The sequence below is a fragment of the Vespula vulgaris genome, chromosome 4 (genome assembly GCF_905475345.1).
Source record: "Vespula vulgaris chromosome 4, iyVesVulg1.1, whole genome shotgun sequence".
NCBI classification, from domain to species: Eukaryota; Metazoa; Arthropoda; class Insecta; order Hymenoptera; family Vespidae; genus Vespula; species Vespula vulgaris.
Genome location: NC_066589.1, coordinates 6,664,769 through 6,680,303, shown reverse-complemented (window position 1 = coordinate 6,680,303; position 15,535 = coordinate 6,664,769). Strand labels below are relative to the sequence as shown.

General features: G+C 31.4%; 1 protein-coding gene and 1 long non-coding RNA gene across 2 annotated transcripts; both read right to left on the bottom strand.

The window, feature by feature from the left end:
* Positions 1-3,972: 3,972 nt before the first annotated feature.
* LOC127063215 (homeobox protein rough-like) lies at positions 3,973-7,591 on the bottom strand. The gene is made up of 3 exons (XM_050992644.1): positions 7,189-7,591; positions 4,758-5,554; positions 3,973-4,562 (listed from the first exon to the last, which is right to left on the bottom strand). The coding sequence occupies exons 1-2, from the start codon at positions 7,589-7,591 to the stop codon at positions 4,869-4,871; spliced, it is 1,089 nt and encodes a 362-aa protein (XP_050848601.1). The 3' UTR covers positions 3,973-4,562; positions 4,758-4,868.
* Positions 7,592-12,123: 4,532 nt separating this feature from the next.
* Positions 12,124-15,251, bottom strand: LOC127063332 (uncharacterized). Its single transcript, XR_007781313.1, has 3 exons — positions 14,901-15,251; positions 13,503-13,764; positions 12,124-13,389 (listed from the first exon to the last, which is right to left on the bottom strand). It is a non-coding gene; the product is annotated as an uncharacterized LOC127063332 (long non-coding RNA).
* Positions 15,252-15,535: the final 284 nt, after the last annotated feature.

Sequence of the window (15,535 nt, the reverse complement as noted above, 5' to 3'; positions counted from 1 at the left end):
TCTCTCTATCTTTCTCTTTCTCTCTCCCTTTTTCTCTCACTCTTTGCAATGTAGGTTTACCTATACACCACTGTACGAACTTCTCGGTCCCTTTTTACTCTTCCTTTACCCCCACCATCTCACCCTTCGAACTGGAGATGGGGTATCCAGCTTCAGAGTCTTCGACCATTTCGCAAATGGCCACCATGGATGTTTTCCCTTACATAGAAAGGAAAATCTAAGCATAAACTTATTGAGAAATTTTGTTATCATTTTATATGCTACGAAAGTTATATTTAATTTTTCCTCGAGGATGTAGATCGTTTGGATATTACTTAATTGTTAGATAATTTTTTAAGTAAAGATCGATTCAATATTTTTTTTAACATGAAATAATAATTACTATCGAATATAACAGTTTGCTCTATGATTTATTTTGATGAAAAATGTGTATATATATAATGTTTTATTGTTCTAAAATAACTGTTCTAGGAGATTAGTATTTTATTGATATTTTCAAATAGAAAAAGAGTTTATAATTGTTATATAGTGAAATATGTGGGTCATTCAAAAAATTTTATTTTCATTCGGCTTATATTTTCACTTTATTATCCGTTTCACTTTAAGAATAAAATTTAAATTATTAGAATAGAAAAGCCGTGAATTTTTCAAATGACCTTCGTTATAAACACAATGAGATACACTTTTACAAATATTCTCGTTATATTTTGCATACTAGCGCAAGACTTCTGCCAAATGATTTCCTCCAAAAATTATGCTTCCTATTTATTACTATCTTCTTCTTGTAATTACTATTTATTTACGATGCTAATACTCATTGGAACATTTTATGAAATCAATAAATAAATTAGTTTAAGTAATATTAGTAATAAATTACGAAGTTTAGGATTTAAAAAAAAAATTCATTAATAAATTCTTTTGGATTAATTAATTTTCAGTGGCTTAATATTTATTGAACATCGAAAATTTTAAATCATTCTCAATCTCTTACTCTATCATCGATTCATATATATAAACGTACTTAAGAGTCATTTACATTTCATATTAAAATAAATTTTACTTAAACCCTTCGCTCCGACGGAATTTCTAAAGAAACTTTCACTTTAGAACCCTTACACGAATAACCGTAACTCGTACATATCAAAGGTACATGATTTATAGATATGTAGACAATTGTTCTTTATATATAAATCTTAAAACTAATTCTTAAATCTTTTGTAAGAAGTTGTATAAAAGTATTTTTTATCAAATCATAAAAATGTATCTATTTTTTATACATTCTTATTTTAACGTCTAACACATATCACATAAATCATACGTAAAAAGGAGGATATTTAAAGAAAAAGAAAATAGATATAAAAAGAATTAATATAAAAATCTTTTCAAGTAGTAAATATTCTTTTCGAAAATTATAACATTGTTATTTTACACGATATGCACTCACCGCACGTGCTAAATTTTCCTTCAATTTCTTAAGATTTCTATTCTACAAAATAACTAGATGATCACATTCATGATCATGAAAATATTTTTTTGGATAAATTTAAGAAACGTAAACAAAGGTCGCAAAATCGACGTTTATCGATGTTACAAAGCACACAACACTTCGAATCACAGATTCACTCACTTTAATGTAATCGAGAGATAAAACTTAAATCATAATAAGTTCAATAAACAATTTTTAACCAATAAATACACCAAAAACTTAAAAAAAAAGAAGAACGAAGGATGAACGCTCGTGCACGCGCGAACCACGCTTTCGGCCATCTTGTTACGTGCGAAGAGCGCAGCTGCGCAGCCACTCTTCCTTCCCCTCACTTTGACTATTTCTTTCTTTGTCGTTATTGTTACGTCATCATCGTGATCTATAACCGACGATCATAATTATGAGAACTTCAATTATTCATAATTTTTGTTCTCTTACGAAAGATATTAGAACTTGAATTCTAATATATTTTTAAACGACAGTCTTGCCAAATTTGTCGTAACGTTCAAAAATTAAAAGAAAAACCGGTTTGGAGACTATTTTGAAACGACTTATTCCTTAAAATTGAACTTTTAATTTATCGAATCGACTAAATCGATTTTTCGTGTTATCAACGAATCGAATAAATTATTCTGATATTCGACCTGAGAAAGTTGTTCAATAAATAAATTAAAGACGGATCGATATACGAGGAACATTAAAATCAAATTTCTGTAAAGTGCGATTTAATTGAAAAAAAAGTCGAAAAACTTAGAAATTACCAGAAAGTTCACAGGCAGCGAATCGAGTTCATTAATCAGCTGAGGTATGAATTTTCGTTGTCGCGTCAAAATATTTTCAGAATGACGTATGCAGTACTCGCAAACGAAATCGAGTTTTGAAACGTGAAGCTGAAGGAAGAGCAAAGGCCGAGAGAATATACCGGCAAAATGCAGCGTGAACGGCCGAGCTTTCGGGTACCTGAGAGCTATAGGATACTACTCGGCTGTTTAGCTCGTTCGGCCATAAATCATGGTGGTTGCAGGTCAGCTGCTCCGATGTTGCCGCCATAGCAAGTTCTCTCTTCACGATACGTTTGGTGTTGAAGTCCAGTTACATACAAAAATTTTTATGCCAATCTTCGATGAATCACGTCATCGATGTGCTTCTTCTTGTTCTTTAAAAAGAAAGATGACAAAACTTTTTTAATCTTTATCATTTTTGCAAGTATTAGTATTCGTATATGTCGTAATATTCTAATTAGTTATTACAGCAAGAATAAAAAGAATTTTTTTTTAATGTTTAAATATTCTTATCGACTTATTTACAACTTGAACAATACGATAAGATATATTTATCATATTATTCAAATCATCTTTGCGTTACGAAAAAGCAACACCCATTGAAATTCATTTTCTTGTTCAGACATTATTGTGATAATATATCAAGGAATTACTTTAGCCATCACTTTATCCACTATAATGATGAATACCTTGTTGAATGTTAGTATTGTTGCTGCTAGACATATTGCAGTTTATTATGATAATCAAGATAAGTATTGTGAAAACTGCATTGGGATGATCAAGTGTTACTATAGTAAATTGTTAGCCGTTTATTATCGTCGTTGTTGTTGAGGTAAATCGGATAGAAGCTATGATAGTTTTTGAGTCAACTAGTGTTCAATATTCTATTGTTGACTGTTCTGATGGCAACTTGATCGTTTTTTAAAACTTTCATTGGTCAATTCTGACTAAAAGTTAATTTTAAAAATAAAATATTTTTCATTTCGTTTTTTGGTCAGAAATTTTTAGTCTTTATAAAAAATAAAATGTTTTGTCTAATTGAAAAGTTTATAAACGTATATAAATTTGGTATGCATTTTTCTTTTGTCCTTCGTTCAGATTCCTTAAAACAATAAAAATTTTATTTGACGAAAAAACTCAACATAATTTAAATAATGTAATTTTTAAAGAAATCGATATTAACTAAAAGGACGACATATGTGCTCCTCTTTCCTTTCGTTCCCTGGAAAAGGCAATAGGGAAACTTTGATACCCAAGAGGGGGAGGGGAGCAGCGCTCCAGCATCCATTTGGAAAAATTGGGAATATCGGGATCAAGCCAGACGGTTTACTCGCTATTATTCTCGGATTGATTTATATTTTGTTTGCTCTGCACAGTACTACTACTGTACTGACTTTTCCGATCCATGGATCTGTCTATTAGCGGGAAGAACGATAAAACGTTCGGTAAAAACTTTCAATCATTATATTGTTTGATTTGACAGTGTTCTATTTTATATAGGCTTCCTAAAATCCAGTGTTGCTAGTTCTAAAGCATAGATCATTAGAGAGATCGTAGATACGTATAGAGTTAAGAATTTTATCAAATCTTTTCAAACAAACGGATGAACTTTAAGTAAAATAAAAAGTAAATATGTATATTTAAATGAAAGTAATTTAGGTGTATAATTGAAAATACACAACAAATTTTTCAGATTATAAATAATCCACGTTTATTTTTTATTAATATTATCACTGTAAAATTTATTTATTTTTATCGAATTTGTCAATATTTTCTCTTTTAGTATTTTCTATTCAATTATTATTACAATCTATGAAAAATGCATATATGTGTACAATAAAACGATAAGAAAAATGATCTTTTTTTGGTTATTTCGTTCAGATCTCTGAAATAAGGCAACGGTTATCCATCCATTGAAAATGAAGTCAGTATTCGGAATCATTTGCGACTCGCCCTCCAAGCAGAACCCTCAATTCTCCCACAAGTATCGCCCTTAGTAGATTATTATTTATTATCGTATATTCTGGACTAGATAGGACATCTCTTCACTGAGACTAGTAGACTCTCCTATATATGCATACGCATACACTAAGAAACTAGATCGTTGCATCGTTTACGTGTCGATGTGTCTACGTCAAAGGACGCGCGTGTCCATCTCGATCGGCCGTTTGGAATCCCCGTAGCTTTGGTCACCACATGAGCGAACATTCAACGCATCATTAATCATTCTAGTCCAGTTATATACAGAAATTTTTATGCCAATCTTCGAAAATGACATCCATGGGCTTGTTGTTCTTCAAAAAGAAAAAGAAAAAAAAGATTAAATAATAATTACAAAACTTTTTAACTTGCATCATTAAAACACATTTTTTATAAATAGTAATACTTATATAACTATTAATTATGAATTATTTATTTACGTATATGATTATCATGCATTGAATCGTATAATATATTGTGTTAAAAAAAATTTGCTGTTCAATACTTACATATCATCATTTACCGAAAACCTCCGTCGGTATAAAGACATTTATCATGTTATCCAAATCGTCTATTATAAAAATTCGGTGGCCTCTAAAATCCTGCTTCTAACCGAGGCATTATTGCGGTAAGGGATTTATTGAAGAGCTACTTTCGTTATTTCTTCTATCGTCATGATGAATGTTATCGTAATGATTAAGTTGATGTTGTTGTTGGTGAAGGTATTGTATGTTATTAGTATTAGGTATTGTATGATTTATATTATGATATGCAAGATAAGGATTGTGTAAATTGCGCTGCGTTATAATGGCTGTTGACGAATGTTGTTCATAATACTGTTGATTGTATTGTTCATTATACTGATAATTGTATTGTTGATAATGCTGTTGATAAATTTGTTGATAATGTTGGTGATTTTGTGGTCCGTATTGTTGTGGTATAGATTGTTGCTCATAATTAGTAACCGTGGCTCTTGACGCAGATGAAACTGGAGCTGATAAACTTGCTACTCGATTGACCTGCGATCGAACAGTACTTGATCCACTTCGAGTAGATGAGACACTATTGTTTAATATTGTTTTACTCGTTTGATTAATAGCAGTTTGTCCTTCCTTCTTAGCTTTCATCCGTCTATTCTGGTACCAAATTTTAATTTGTCTTTCCGTTAAAGATAAAAAATCAGCCATTTCCATACGACGTTTTCTGGATAAATAACGTGAAGAATAAAATTCTTTTTCCAATTCAAGGGTTTGAAAACGCGAATAGGTTTGCCTCGTACGTTTACTTTGTCCTCTGGTTGCGTCCGCTGAAACAATAAAAGTTTCAATTCATGAGATATTGAAGTAATGAAAATTTTTGAAAGAGATTTTATCGAAAAATATGACACTCTTTCCTGATAATTTCATGGATATAATTTAAATAATATAATTTCTTTTGGGTTAATCAATACTAATTCAGAATTATTAGATCTCATTCATAGATAATCAGGACAATGGGGTTCAACTTGACCTTTCGTACGATTGTTAATTTCATAACAAAACTATTTCTTAATGATAACTAATGTCGGGTAATTATATTGTTGCATAGTTTCATAAGTTGTTAATAAGACGTGTATATGAAGATACACATCTGGATATTATCCATGTCCAATTGGCAATGATATATTATTGAAGTTCTGCTCTTCCGCAGAAGGTAATCTCTTGAACTGCATCCTTTTCATTTTTTTTGGATTGCTGATCTTTATAGTTTATCCAGAAAGCCATCTATTATCTTCATTTTTATTATCCATGATTATTTTTAGTTGATCCTTTGTTGTCGTGTCTTCTTTCTTGCTTGTTTGTTTGTCGATTGCCGTGTCTTCTTTCTTGTTTGTTTGTTGATTCCCGTGTCTTCTTTCTTGCTTGTTTGTCGATTCCCGTGTCTTCTTTCCTGCTTGTTTCTTGATTCCCGTGTGTTCTTTCTTCCTTGTTTGTTGATTCCCGTGTCTCTTTTCTTACTTGTTTGTTTGTACGAAAGTAAGTTGAAAAGGTAAAAGGACAATTTTTCATACAAGAATTTTTTTGTTTTCGAAAAAATCAATTATGACATTTTCTCAAGTACGTGTACATTTTAGAGATATTAAGATTCGGTTGAGTGAGTTTATTTTTTGTACTTGTACATTTTTTTCCTATTTACAAATAATATCGCTATTTGGTAAGAATTGCATTATTGCACTGTTACAATAATACGAACAGAGTATCCAAGTACAAAGAAATTCATTCATCCGATATACATCTACATAAAAATAAAACATAAATAGTATAGTCATTTCCGTATCGCAATAGAGTTTATAAAAAACTAATGATTGCTCGTTTTAATAGTATTCAGTAGAAGGGATTAAATTATATTTCTCCGTATATATATTTATATATAAATCATCGTATACGTGGTATTTTGTTTATCTTAAAATATTGGAATATCTCATTTAAATATTCGATTAAAATTTTGTTGGTGCACAAAATTTTGTTGATAGGTTTAATTTCTCACAAGAATGATTTCTCAAAATAAATGGGACATCCTGTATATTCATTTACTTAGAGAAAGAAAGAGAGAGAGAGAGAGAAAGAGAGAAGAGAGAGAGAAAAAAGAGATAGAAAAAGAGAAAAAAAAGAGAAAAAAAAGAGAGAGAGAGAAAAAAGGAAAGAAAAAAGAATCTCATTGTACGGAATACAAAACAATTTTTCACAAATTTTCTCAAAAGTCGCAGATATATCGCGTGAGAAGAATTTTCAGAACATCTCTAAATCTCGCGATCGCGATTATTCGTAAGGTGTTGCACACATGGCGGGATGTCGATTGTACGAATATTGAACAAGGACGAAGCGTTTTTATAGGTTGAACAAAGAAGCTTAGCATGGTTTTCCGTACGGTCACTGATTTCATTATAATACCATTTCTTACCGGTCATTAATGCAGAGTATTGGTGTCGTTGCGTGGATGTCGAAGGGGTGGATGTTATCATCGGATGAACGTAATCCTGTGGCTGCGTATGGGCGAGATATTGTTCATATCCCATTGGCACAATAGCTTCTCGAAGTCCTAAGCATCCCTCTGTCAATGATGTAGTATCGTTGCTTTGCGGCGAAACAGAGTCAGCACACGAATTTGAATATCCATCCTGAACTGCATTCTTTCCATGACGTAAAATAGTTTCCAAGAGACTCGGTGATGCTTGACTATTTAATTCTTGTTGTTCCATGTAATAATTTAAATTCTGTTGATTTATTTGGACATTAGCATTTGGCTGCATTTCTTCTCCAATCTTTTGATCCATTGCTGGATAGGACCAGCCGTTAACTTCCATGTTGCAGTAGTATGCAGGATTATTCATTTTAATTATGATATGAAATACGAAGATACACTTAACGAACTTAACGAACTTCTTCTTACACTTAATATGCACTCTATCTTGCACTTTCACAGTACTTTCTTGCGTAGTCGTTGGAACGTTTATAATTTTATAGCAAAGTTGTTAGAAGGTTTGTAACTTCATTACAAAGTTTTTGAAACGTTTGAGACTTTATGTGGATTTCTAGAAGAGAATTCCGAAGTAGACACTGAAGCGTCTTAAAACGAAATGAATCGTTTTCCTAGGTCTCCTGACTATTTAAACGTTGCAACAGTCAGGGGTGTCCATCCTCAATGGGCTAAATGCGTACCAAAAGGGACAACCCAAAAACTTTCACTTTTATTACTGTACACGCCAGTGTAACCCAAAGAGCTTTGCTCAGTACGGTTCGAAACCAAAAAGGAGAAAGTGGAGAGGGAAGTTGGCCTACCCTGCTTGCAAAATTTGGACCCCCATAGCACACCTCCTGTATACGTCGAGGGAGGCCATAGGTCCCCCTTTCCATCAGCTGCCCTTTGATTCACTACCAAGCCAAACCACCCCCGACACTTTTGCTTCTTCGATATTCGATTCGTGCTAGGTCCCCTCCCACTATTAACGCTATTGATACAAAACTCGCATTGAATACTCCCCGCAAAAACGCTTCGTCCTTGTTCAATGATCGTACAATCGACATCCCGCCATGTGTGCAACACCCCTACGAATCATCGCGATAGCGAGATTCATAGTATGTTCTGAAAATTCTTCTCACGCGATATATCTGTGATTTTCGAGAAAATTTATGAAAAATTGTTCTGCGATCGTACGTCGAGGTTCTTTTTCTTTCCCCTCTTTCTTTCTCTATTTTTCTATCTTCCTTTTTCTCTCTTTAAATAAATGAATATATAGGATGTTCCATTTATTTCGAGATAAACAAAACATCCTGTATATACCGATTTATATATAAACATATATACGTGCTTCAAGTGAACTTTCGTTTAATCTTTTCTACTGAATACTATTAAAACGAGTAATCCGTAGGGTTACTTTCACATCGAGACTAATTATCGACCATATCAAGCAATAGGTAAAAGAGTTAACGAACAAATAGTGTTTCAACATTTTAATTACAAAGAAATATATATATATGTATATTATTACAATTAAATAATTTATTAAGTACAATAGATTGATCAATCATCGAACACATTTACAGATTATTTCTAAGAAATAAATATTCATTTCATATACATTTAAAACCAATTGAATCGTTTGATCGTTTAATCGATAGCTCGACTTTACTCACTTATTTCTTTTTTTGTTACTTAATAAAAAGGAAAGACGATGGAATAAAGATTTGAAGTAAGTGGGCAAGATAAACACAATACGTGGCAAAGGCTAGACGAAGGCAGTCTTGCGAGTGACGTCTTTCTCTAGAAACTCTGACCGGCGTCGATTAATCAAAGCTGCAGAACCCTCTCTTTCTCTTCTCGGTCGTATATACGCGTGCATTTAGCGCGGTCCTCCTCACGTCCCTCCTCGTACTCTCTATTTTCATTAATCCTACTTTCGTTTCGACGCATCGTCGGTGAAAGAAAAATAAGGGCCAAGGAAAAGGGACGAATTAAGGAGAGTGGATCGCCTCTTCTTGGATAAGTAGGAAGAAATAGATCGACGATTTTTACATATAAAACTTTCGATGATATTTGATATTATTTTTAGATATTCCTTATTAAACGAATTAATATCGGTAATCCTCCATTTAATATCAATAGTTAAGTGGATATTAATTGCGAAAAGAAATCTGAGCAAATCTGTTAAATATCTTTGGAAATTTGTCCCTGCCATCGTACGAAATAACTTCTTTAGATTTTAGATCGATTAGAAGAAATTGACGCAATATCTTGAAATATTGGTTAACATGCTTCAAGTGTACTTTGGTTTAATCTTTTCTAATAAATACTAGTAAAACGAGCAATCGTCAGTGTTATTTAAAGCCAGTTTTTTGTAAACTCTATTGCAACATGGAAGTGACTATACTATTTATTTTCTATTCCTATATATATGTGTCTGATGAATGGATTTCTTTGTACTTGGATACTCTGTCCGTATTATTGTAACTTAGTGCGGTAATGTAATTCATACCCAGTAATGAAATTTTGTTATAATGATTTGTAAATAGAAAAATGACGCCCGAGTGCAAAAGAACCCATTCAACCGTATCTCGTTATCTCTAAAATACACGTACTTGAGAAAATTTCATAATTGAATTTCTCGAAAACAAAAAATTCTGTACACTTTCGACTTACTTTTACACAAACAAGCAAGAAAGAAAACACAGGAATCAACAAACAAATAAGAAAGAAGACTCGACAACGAAGGATTGACTAAAAATAATTATCGATAATAAAAATGAAAATAATAGATGGATTTCTGGATAAACTATAAAGAGCAAAGCAATATTAAAAAATGGAAAAGATGTAGTTCAAGAGATTATCTTTTGAGGCAGAGCAGAGATTCGGTAATAAATCATTGTCAATTAAACACGGACAATATCCAAATATATGCGTATCTTCGTACACATGTTTCATCAACAATTTACGAAATTATGCAACAATATAATTACTCGACATTAGAGATCAATAAGAAATAGTTTTGTAATGAAATTAACAAGCGTACAGAACGTCAATTTAAACCTCATTGTCTTGATTATCCATGAATGAAATCTAATAATTCTAACAGTTACTATCGATTAACTCCAAAAAAATTATATTATTTAAACTATATTCATGTTGAAACTATCAGGAGAGAATGTTATATTTTTCTGTAAAATCTCTTTCAAATATTTTCATTAGTTTAGTAATTCGTCAATCCAAACTTTTATTGTTTCAGCGGGACCAAAAAATAAATCAAACGGACAAAACTAGCCTATTCACGTTTCCAAACTCTTGAATTAAAAAAAGAATTTTATCCATCACGATATTTGTCCAGAAAACGTCGTATGGAAATGGCTGATCTTTTATCTTCATAGAAATATTAAAATTATGTACCAAAATAGACGAATGAAAGCTAAGAAAGAAAGTCAAATGATCACAAATAAAACTACGAATAAAACAATGTTAAACAATAGTATTTCATCAACTCGAAGTGTATCAACTATTCGAATTGCATCGCATGTCAATTCAGTATCAAATCCAACCCATCCTGTTTTATCTGTATCACGAACAACGGTCAGTAATTATGAGCGAACTACACCACAGCAATACGGACAACAAATCAACAACATTACCAACAAATTTATCAACAATATTATCAGCATTACAATTATTAGTATAATAAACAATATAATCAACAGTGGAATCAACGATATTCGTCAACAGGCTTTAATGCAGTAAAATTTACACGATCCTATTCTTGAGTATCATATCAATCATACAATATCTAATATTAATAACATACAATATCTACAACAGCAGCAACATCAATTTGACCATTACAATAACATTCATCACTACGGTAGAAAATATAACGAAAGCAATTCTTCAATAAATCCCTTACAACAATAATGCCTAAGCGAGAAGTTGATTCCAGAATCCACTAAATTTTTATAACAAAAATGATTTGAATAACACGATGAAGTTTTCCGAAAACAATAATATGTAGGTATGAAACGACAAATTTTTTTTAACAGAATACATTATACGATTCAATGCATGATAATCATATACGCAAATAAATAATTCATGATTAATAGCAATATTATGAAATATGTAAGTATTACTATTTATATAAAATATGTTTTAATGATGTAAGTTAAAAAGTATTGATATTATTATTTATTCTGTTTTTTCTTTTTAAAGAATAAAAAACTCATGGATGTCATTTTCGAAGATTGTCATAAAAATTTCTGGACTGAGATAACTGAAGCTAAGAAAATTCCAACCAACCGATGGAGATGGATACGTGTGTCCTTTGACATAGGCATTGATACATAATCATTGCAATCATCAAATTTCTTAGTATAAGTATGCGAAAGTCTACTAGTCTCTATGAAAGGACTTCCTAATCTATCTAATCCATCCTATTATCCTTACGATAATAAATAATAATGCACTGAGGACGATATTTGTGAGAAAAGTCGAGGATATTGCGTGGAGGGCGAATCGCAAATGATTCTGAATACTAACTTCATTTTCAATGGTTGAATAATTGTTGCCCCACTCTATAGATCTGAACAAAATGATCACAGAAAAATCATTTTTCTTTCCTTTATATATATGTATGTATATATATATATATATATATATATATATATATATAAATATGCATATATGTATATATATATGCATATATGTATGCATTTTTTATAGATCATAACAATAATTAAATAAAAAATATTAAAAGAGAAAATATTGACAAATTCGATAAAAATAAATAAATTTTACAGTGATAATATTAATAAAAATAAACGTGGATTATTTATAATCCGAAAAATCTGTTGCGTGTGTTTTTTTTTTTTTTGACTATATCATCTTCATTTAAATATTTACTTTTTATTTTACTTAAAGTTCACCCGTTTGTTTGAAAAGATTCGACAAAATCCTTGGCTCTATACGTATCTACGATCTCTCTAATGATCTATGCTTTAGAGTTAGCAACACTGAATTTTAAGAAGTCTATATAAAATGGAACACTGTCAAATCAAACAATATAATGATTGAAAGTTTTTACCGAACGTTTTATCGTTCTTCCTGCTAATAGACAGATCCATGGATCGAAAAAGTCAGTACAGTAGTGGTACCGTGCAGAGCAAACAAAATATAAATCAATCCGAGAATAATAGCGAGCAAACCGTCTGGCTTGATCCCGATATTCCCAATTTTTCCAAATGGATGCTGGAGCGCCGCCCCCTCCCCCTCTTGGGTATCAAAGTTTCCCTATTGCCTTTTCCAGGGAACGAAAGGAAACAGGGGCACATATGTCGTCTTTTGAACGTATGATTCATTTCACGGAACATGGATCCCCAATTTTATTCAGCGGTCTCGACAAAAATCGTTCCGTTTAATTCGGGTGAACCTTAAGTAATTATCAAATTCATTGCTTCATGCTTGAATTTTGTCGCATACGGACAAATTGTATAAAATCGATATAATATTATATTTTGTCTTTTACTTTGTACATATATATATACATATATAAATACGAAATAAATAATTTCTAACAAAATAATTTTAAATGTTAACATGGGAATGTGCTATACTGAACAATCTTTGTACGTTTTTATTTTCTTTTTTCTTTGTTTCCGGATTATCCTTCAACAACCTTTTGCCAAGATGACAAGTTACTTATATATTGAATGGTTTAGAAAAAGAAACAAAATTTCAGGACGCCTTTGAAAATTTAAAAGGACGTCACGGTCGAAATCGTTGAGGACCGGGGACGGAAAGACTCAACGTAACTCGATGTAAGCCAAACGTAAATTTTACACTCGTACAAAATGTGCAAAGAGAAAGTTTTACGATTCTGCCTCGTTGACAATCCGGCACACGAAGAAGTGGCAAAAGAAAAGGTCTCGGATGTGCCTAAAGCAATGTTTCTTCTTTCGTTTTTACCTGGATTAACAACGGAACATAACGGACGGCAAATAAATGTTTACGACATAACGTTGTTTATAGTAAGTGCTATAAAATCAACAATAAATATGTCTTGGAACCGTTAGAGAAAGTAACCTTCAAGAATTTTCAAGAACATATCGAAAGGTAGTCAACACAGTGCTGAAAAAAAATTGTTTTCGATCAACTGATTCTATATAAAAAAAATTTTTTTTTTTAATATATATATATATATGAAAAAAAATTGTAATGATATCTTTCCAAAATATACTTACATTATTCTTTTGGTACTATCATCGTTGAAAGAGCAATAAATAAGCGATGATTAAGATGACTTGAAAATAGCATAAGGTGTTCATCGAGGGTGTCGCGTGTTACGGCACTGCTTGGGGTAACGTGCGGCTCTTGTCCTCGAGCTGTTCGGTTGTTAAGCTACGAAGCTATTTACGAGGCAACCTTGTAAAATATAAACTCCGCTCACTTTCCTGCAATACGTCATTCCAGGTGTCATCCAGGTAGTTTGCTTAATTCCGTGTCCTGTTTCGTTGTCGTGGTAGGAAGCACGATACTTAGTTTATCTTTTTTTCCGATCCACCAAGCTAACGTATTAACGTGAACGTCGAACGAATTGTAACTTTTTTTTCTAATACATATCTCATCGTTACTTATAAATAAAATGTAAGAAATATTTCGTTTTCTTATTTTTTATTTTTTATATCTATCATTGAAGTTAATATATTTCTTATTCTTATTATATATATATATATATATATATATATATATATATATATATGTACATATTAGAAAAAATTTGTTTACTAACAGATAAATTAAGCTTAATTCTGGTGGGGTTGAAGGAAGATTATAAGTCAAATTTAATTTTTGTCAGAACAAGTACGTTAATAATATTCTACGTTGCTATTCGTTGCTAATAATTCTAATAGTTCAAGTCAAAATAATATTAGTCAACATTTTGAAAAAAAGAAGGACGTTTCTAAAACGAGTATGATGTGTAGGATGTTAGAATTAGATTTAGTGAGAAAATTGTAATAGCCAACAATTTATTATAGAAAAACAAATGTTCGGATTTCCTCTAACACATCTTTTACTCTTTGCTTCTAATAAACTCACATTCCTTTCGTTTAGCCAACATTTGCTTTCCCACTCTTTCTAATTCTCTCGTCGTAGCCAATCATACAAATTTTCTCACGTAATGCAATGTTTAGGTATTTTTCGAATTCGTCCTTCCAAACTGATACACATTCGTACATGCTCTCACACATATCGAACTAAATACTTTGCCATAGATATATTTACGCTTTGTAATTCCAATGGAACGAGAAATATGCTATCAACTTTTGCGTTCAAAATCTAACACCTGATCTTACATCAAACTTTAACTATTACAAGTGCTTCTCCGCGAAATTAATAATTCTGATTTATATTCTTTCGACCGCCCACCAGAGATTTATTGGCATCACTTTTCGTTTTAAAGTATGTATCCGGTGTAGATAGATAAGTTTTGTGTTATGGCTTATGCAAGAAATGCTTCTATAACAAATGAGCGACGAGAAGATATGTTAAAAAAAAAAATTACTTCAAAATTGATCTTAACCTTGAAATTCAAGGTAAGAAATTCAAAATCTTTTTTCATTATAATATATTATACTTACCAAAAAGATGAAAACTGCGAAAGTGACAATATGCTACAATTAAAGCGTTCTCTTATAAAACGATGCAGAAGTTTCATCGTTGGTTAAATAAATATTTCTTGTAGTATCACAGATTCTATAGACGCGATATTTTTATTCGAATGTAAATAATTAAAAAAGAACAGACTGTATAATAATTTCTAAACGACTTGTTAATAAAACGGAATATTTAAAGTACATTATAACGACAGAAATTGTTCCTTCTTCTCTCCATGAATCCGAAACTCACTCGACAACTGACTAGAAATCACTGCGGTTATTGCGGTCTATGTATCTCAAGGTTCAACGTGTTTACCGTATCTCTCTAATGTTTATCTTCTTGTCATTGTGTCCCATCTATATATAGTACGTACAGTAATATCAACTATCAGAAATATTTGTTTTCCAAAGAAACTTTTACGTATTTAATAAGATTTATTACATCATAAATAGAATATATAGCATTAAAAAAAAATTTGTTCACCTTGAATTTTACAGTCTAGGTCAATTTTGCGGCAATTTTCTGTTTAACTGTATATCTTCGCCATTTATAGACTACATAATCACTTGTAGAAGGCATGACAAAGAAATACTTTTACACCCGGTATATTTAAGAA

Bases quoted from the DNA above. Each gene is read 5' to 3' on its own strand.
- LOC127063215 (XM_050992644.1), bottom strand. From the start codon at position 7,591: ATGGAAGTTAACGGCTGGTCCTATCCAGCAATGGATCAAAAGATTGGA. The intron at 5,555-7,188 runs GTAAGAAATGGT...TTATTGTTTCAG, and splicing joins ATACTCTGCATTAATGACCG to CGGACGCAACCAGAGGACAA.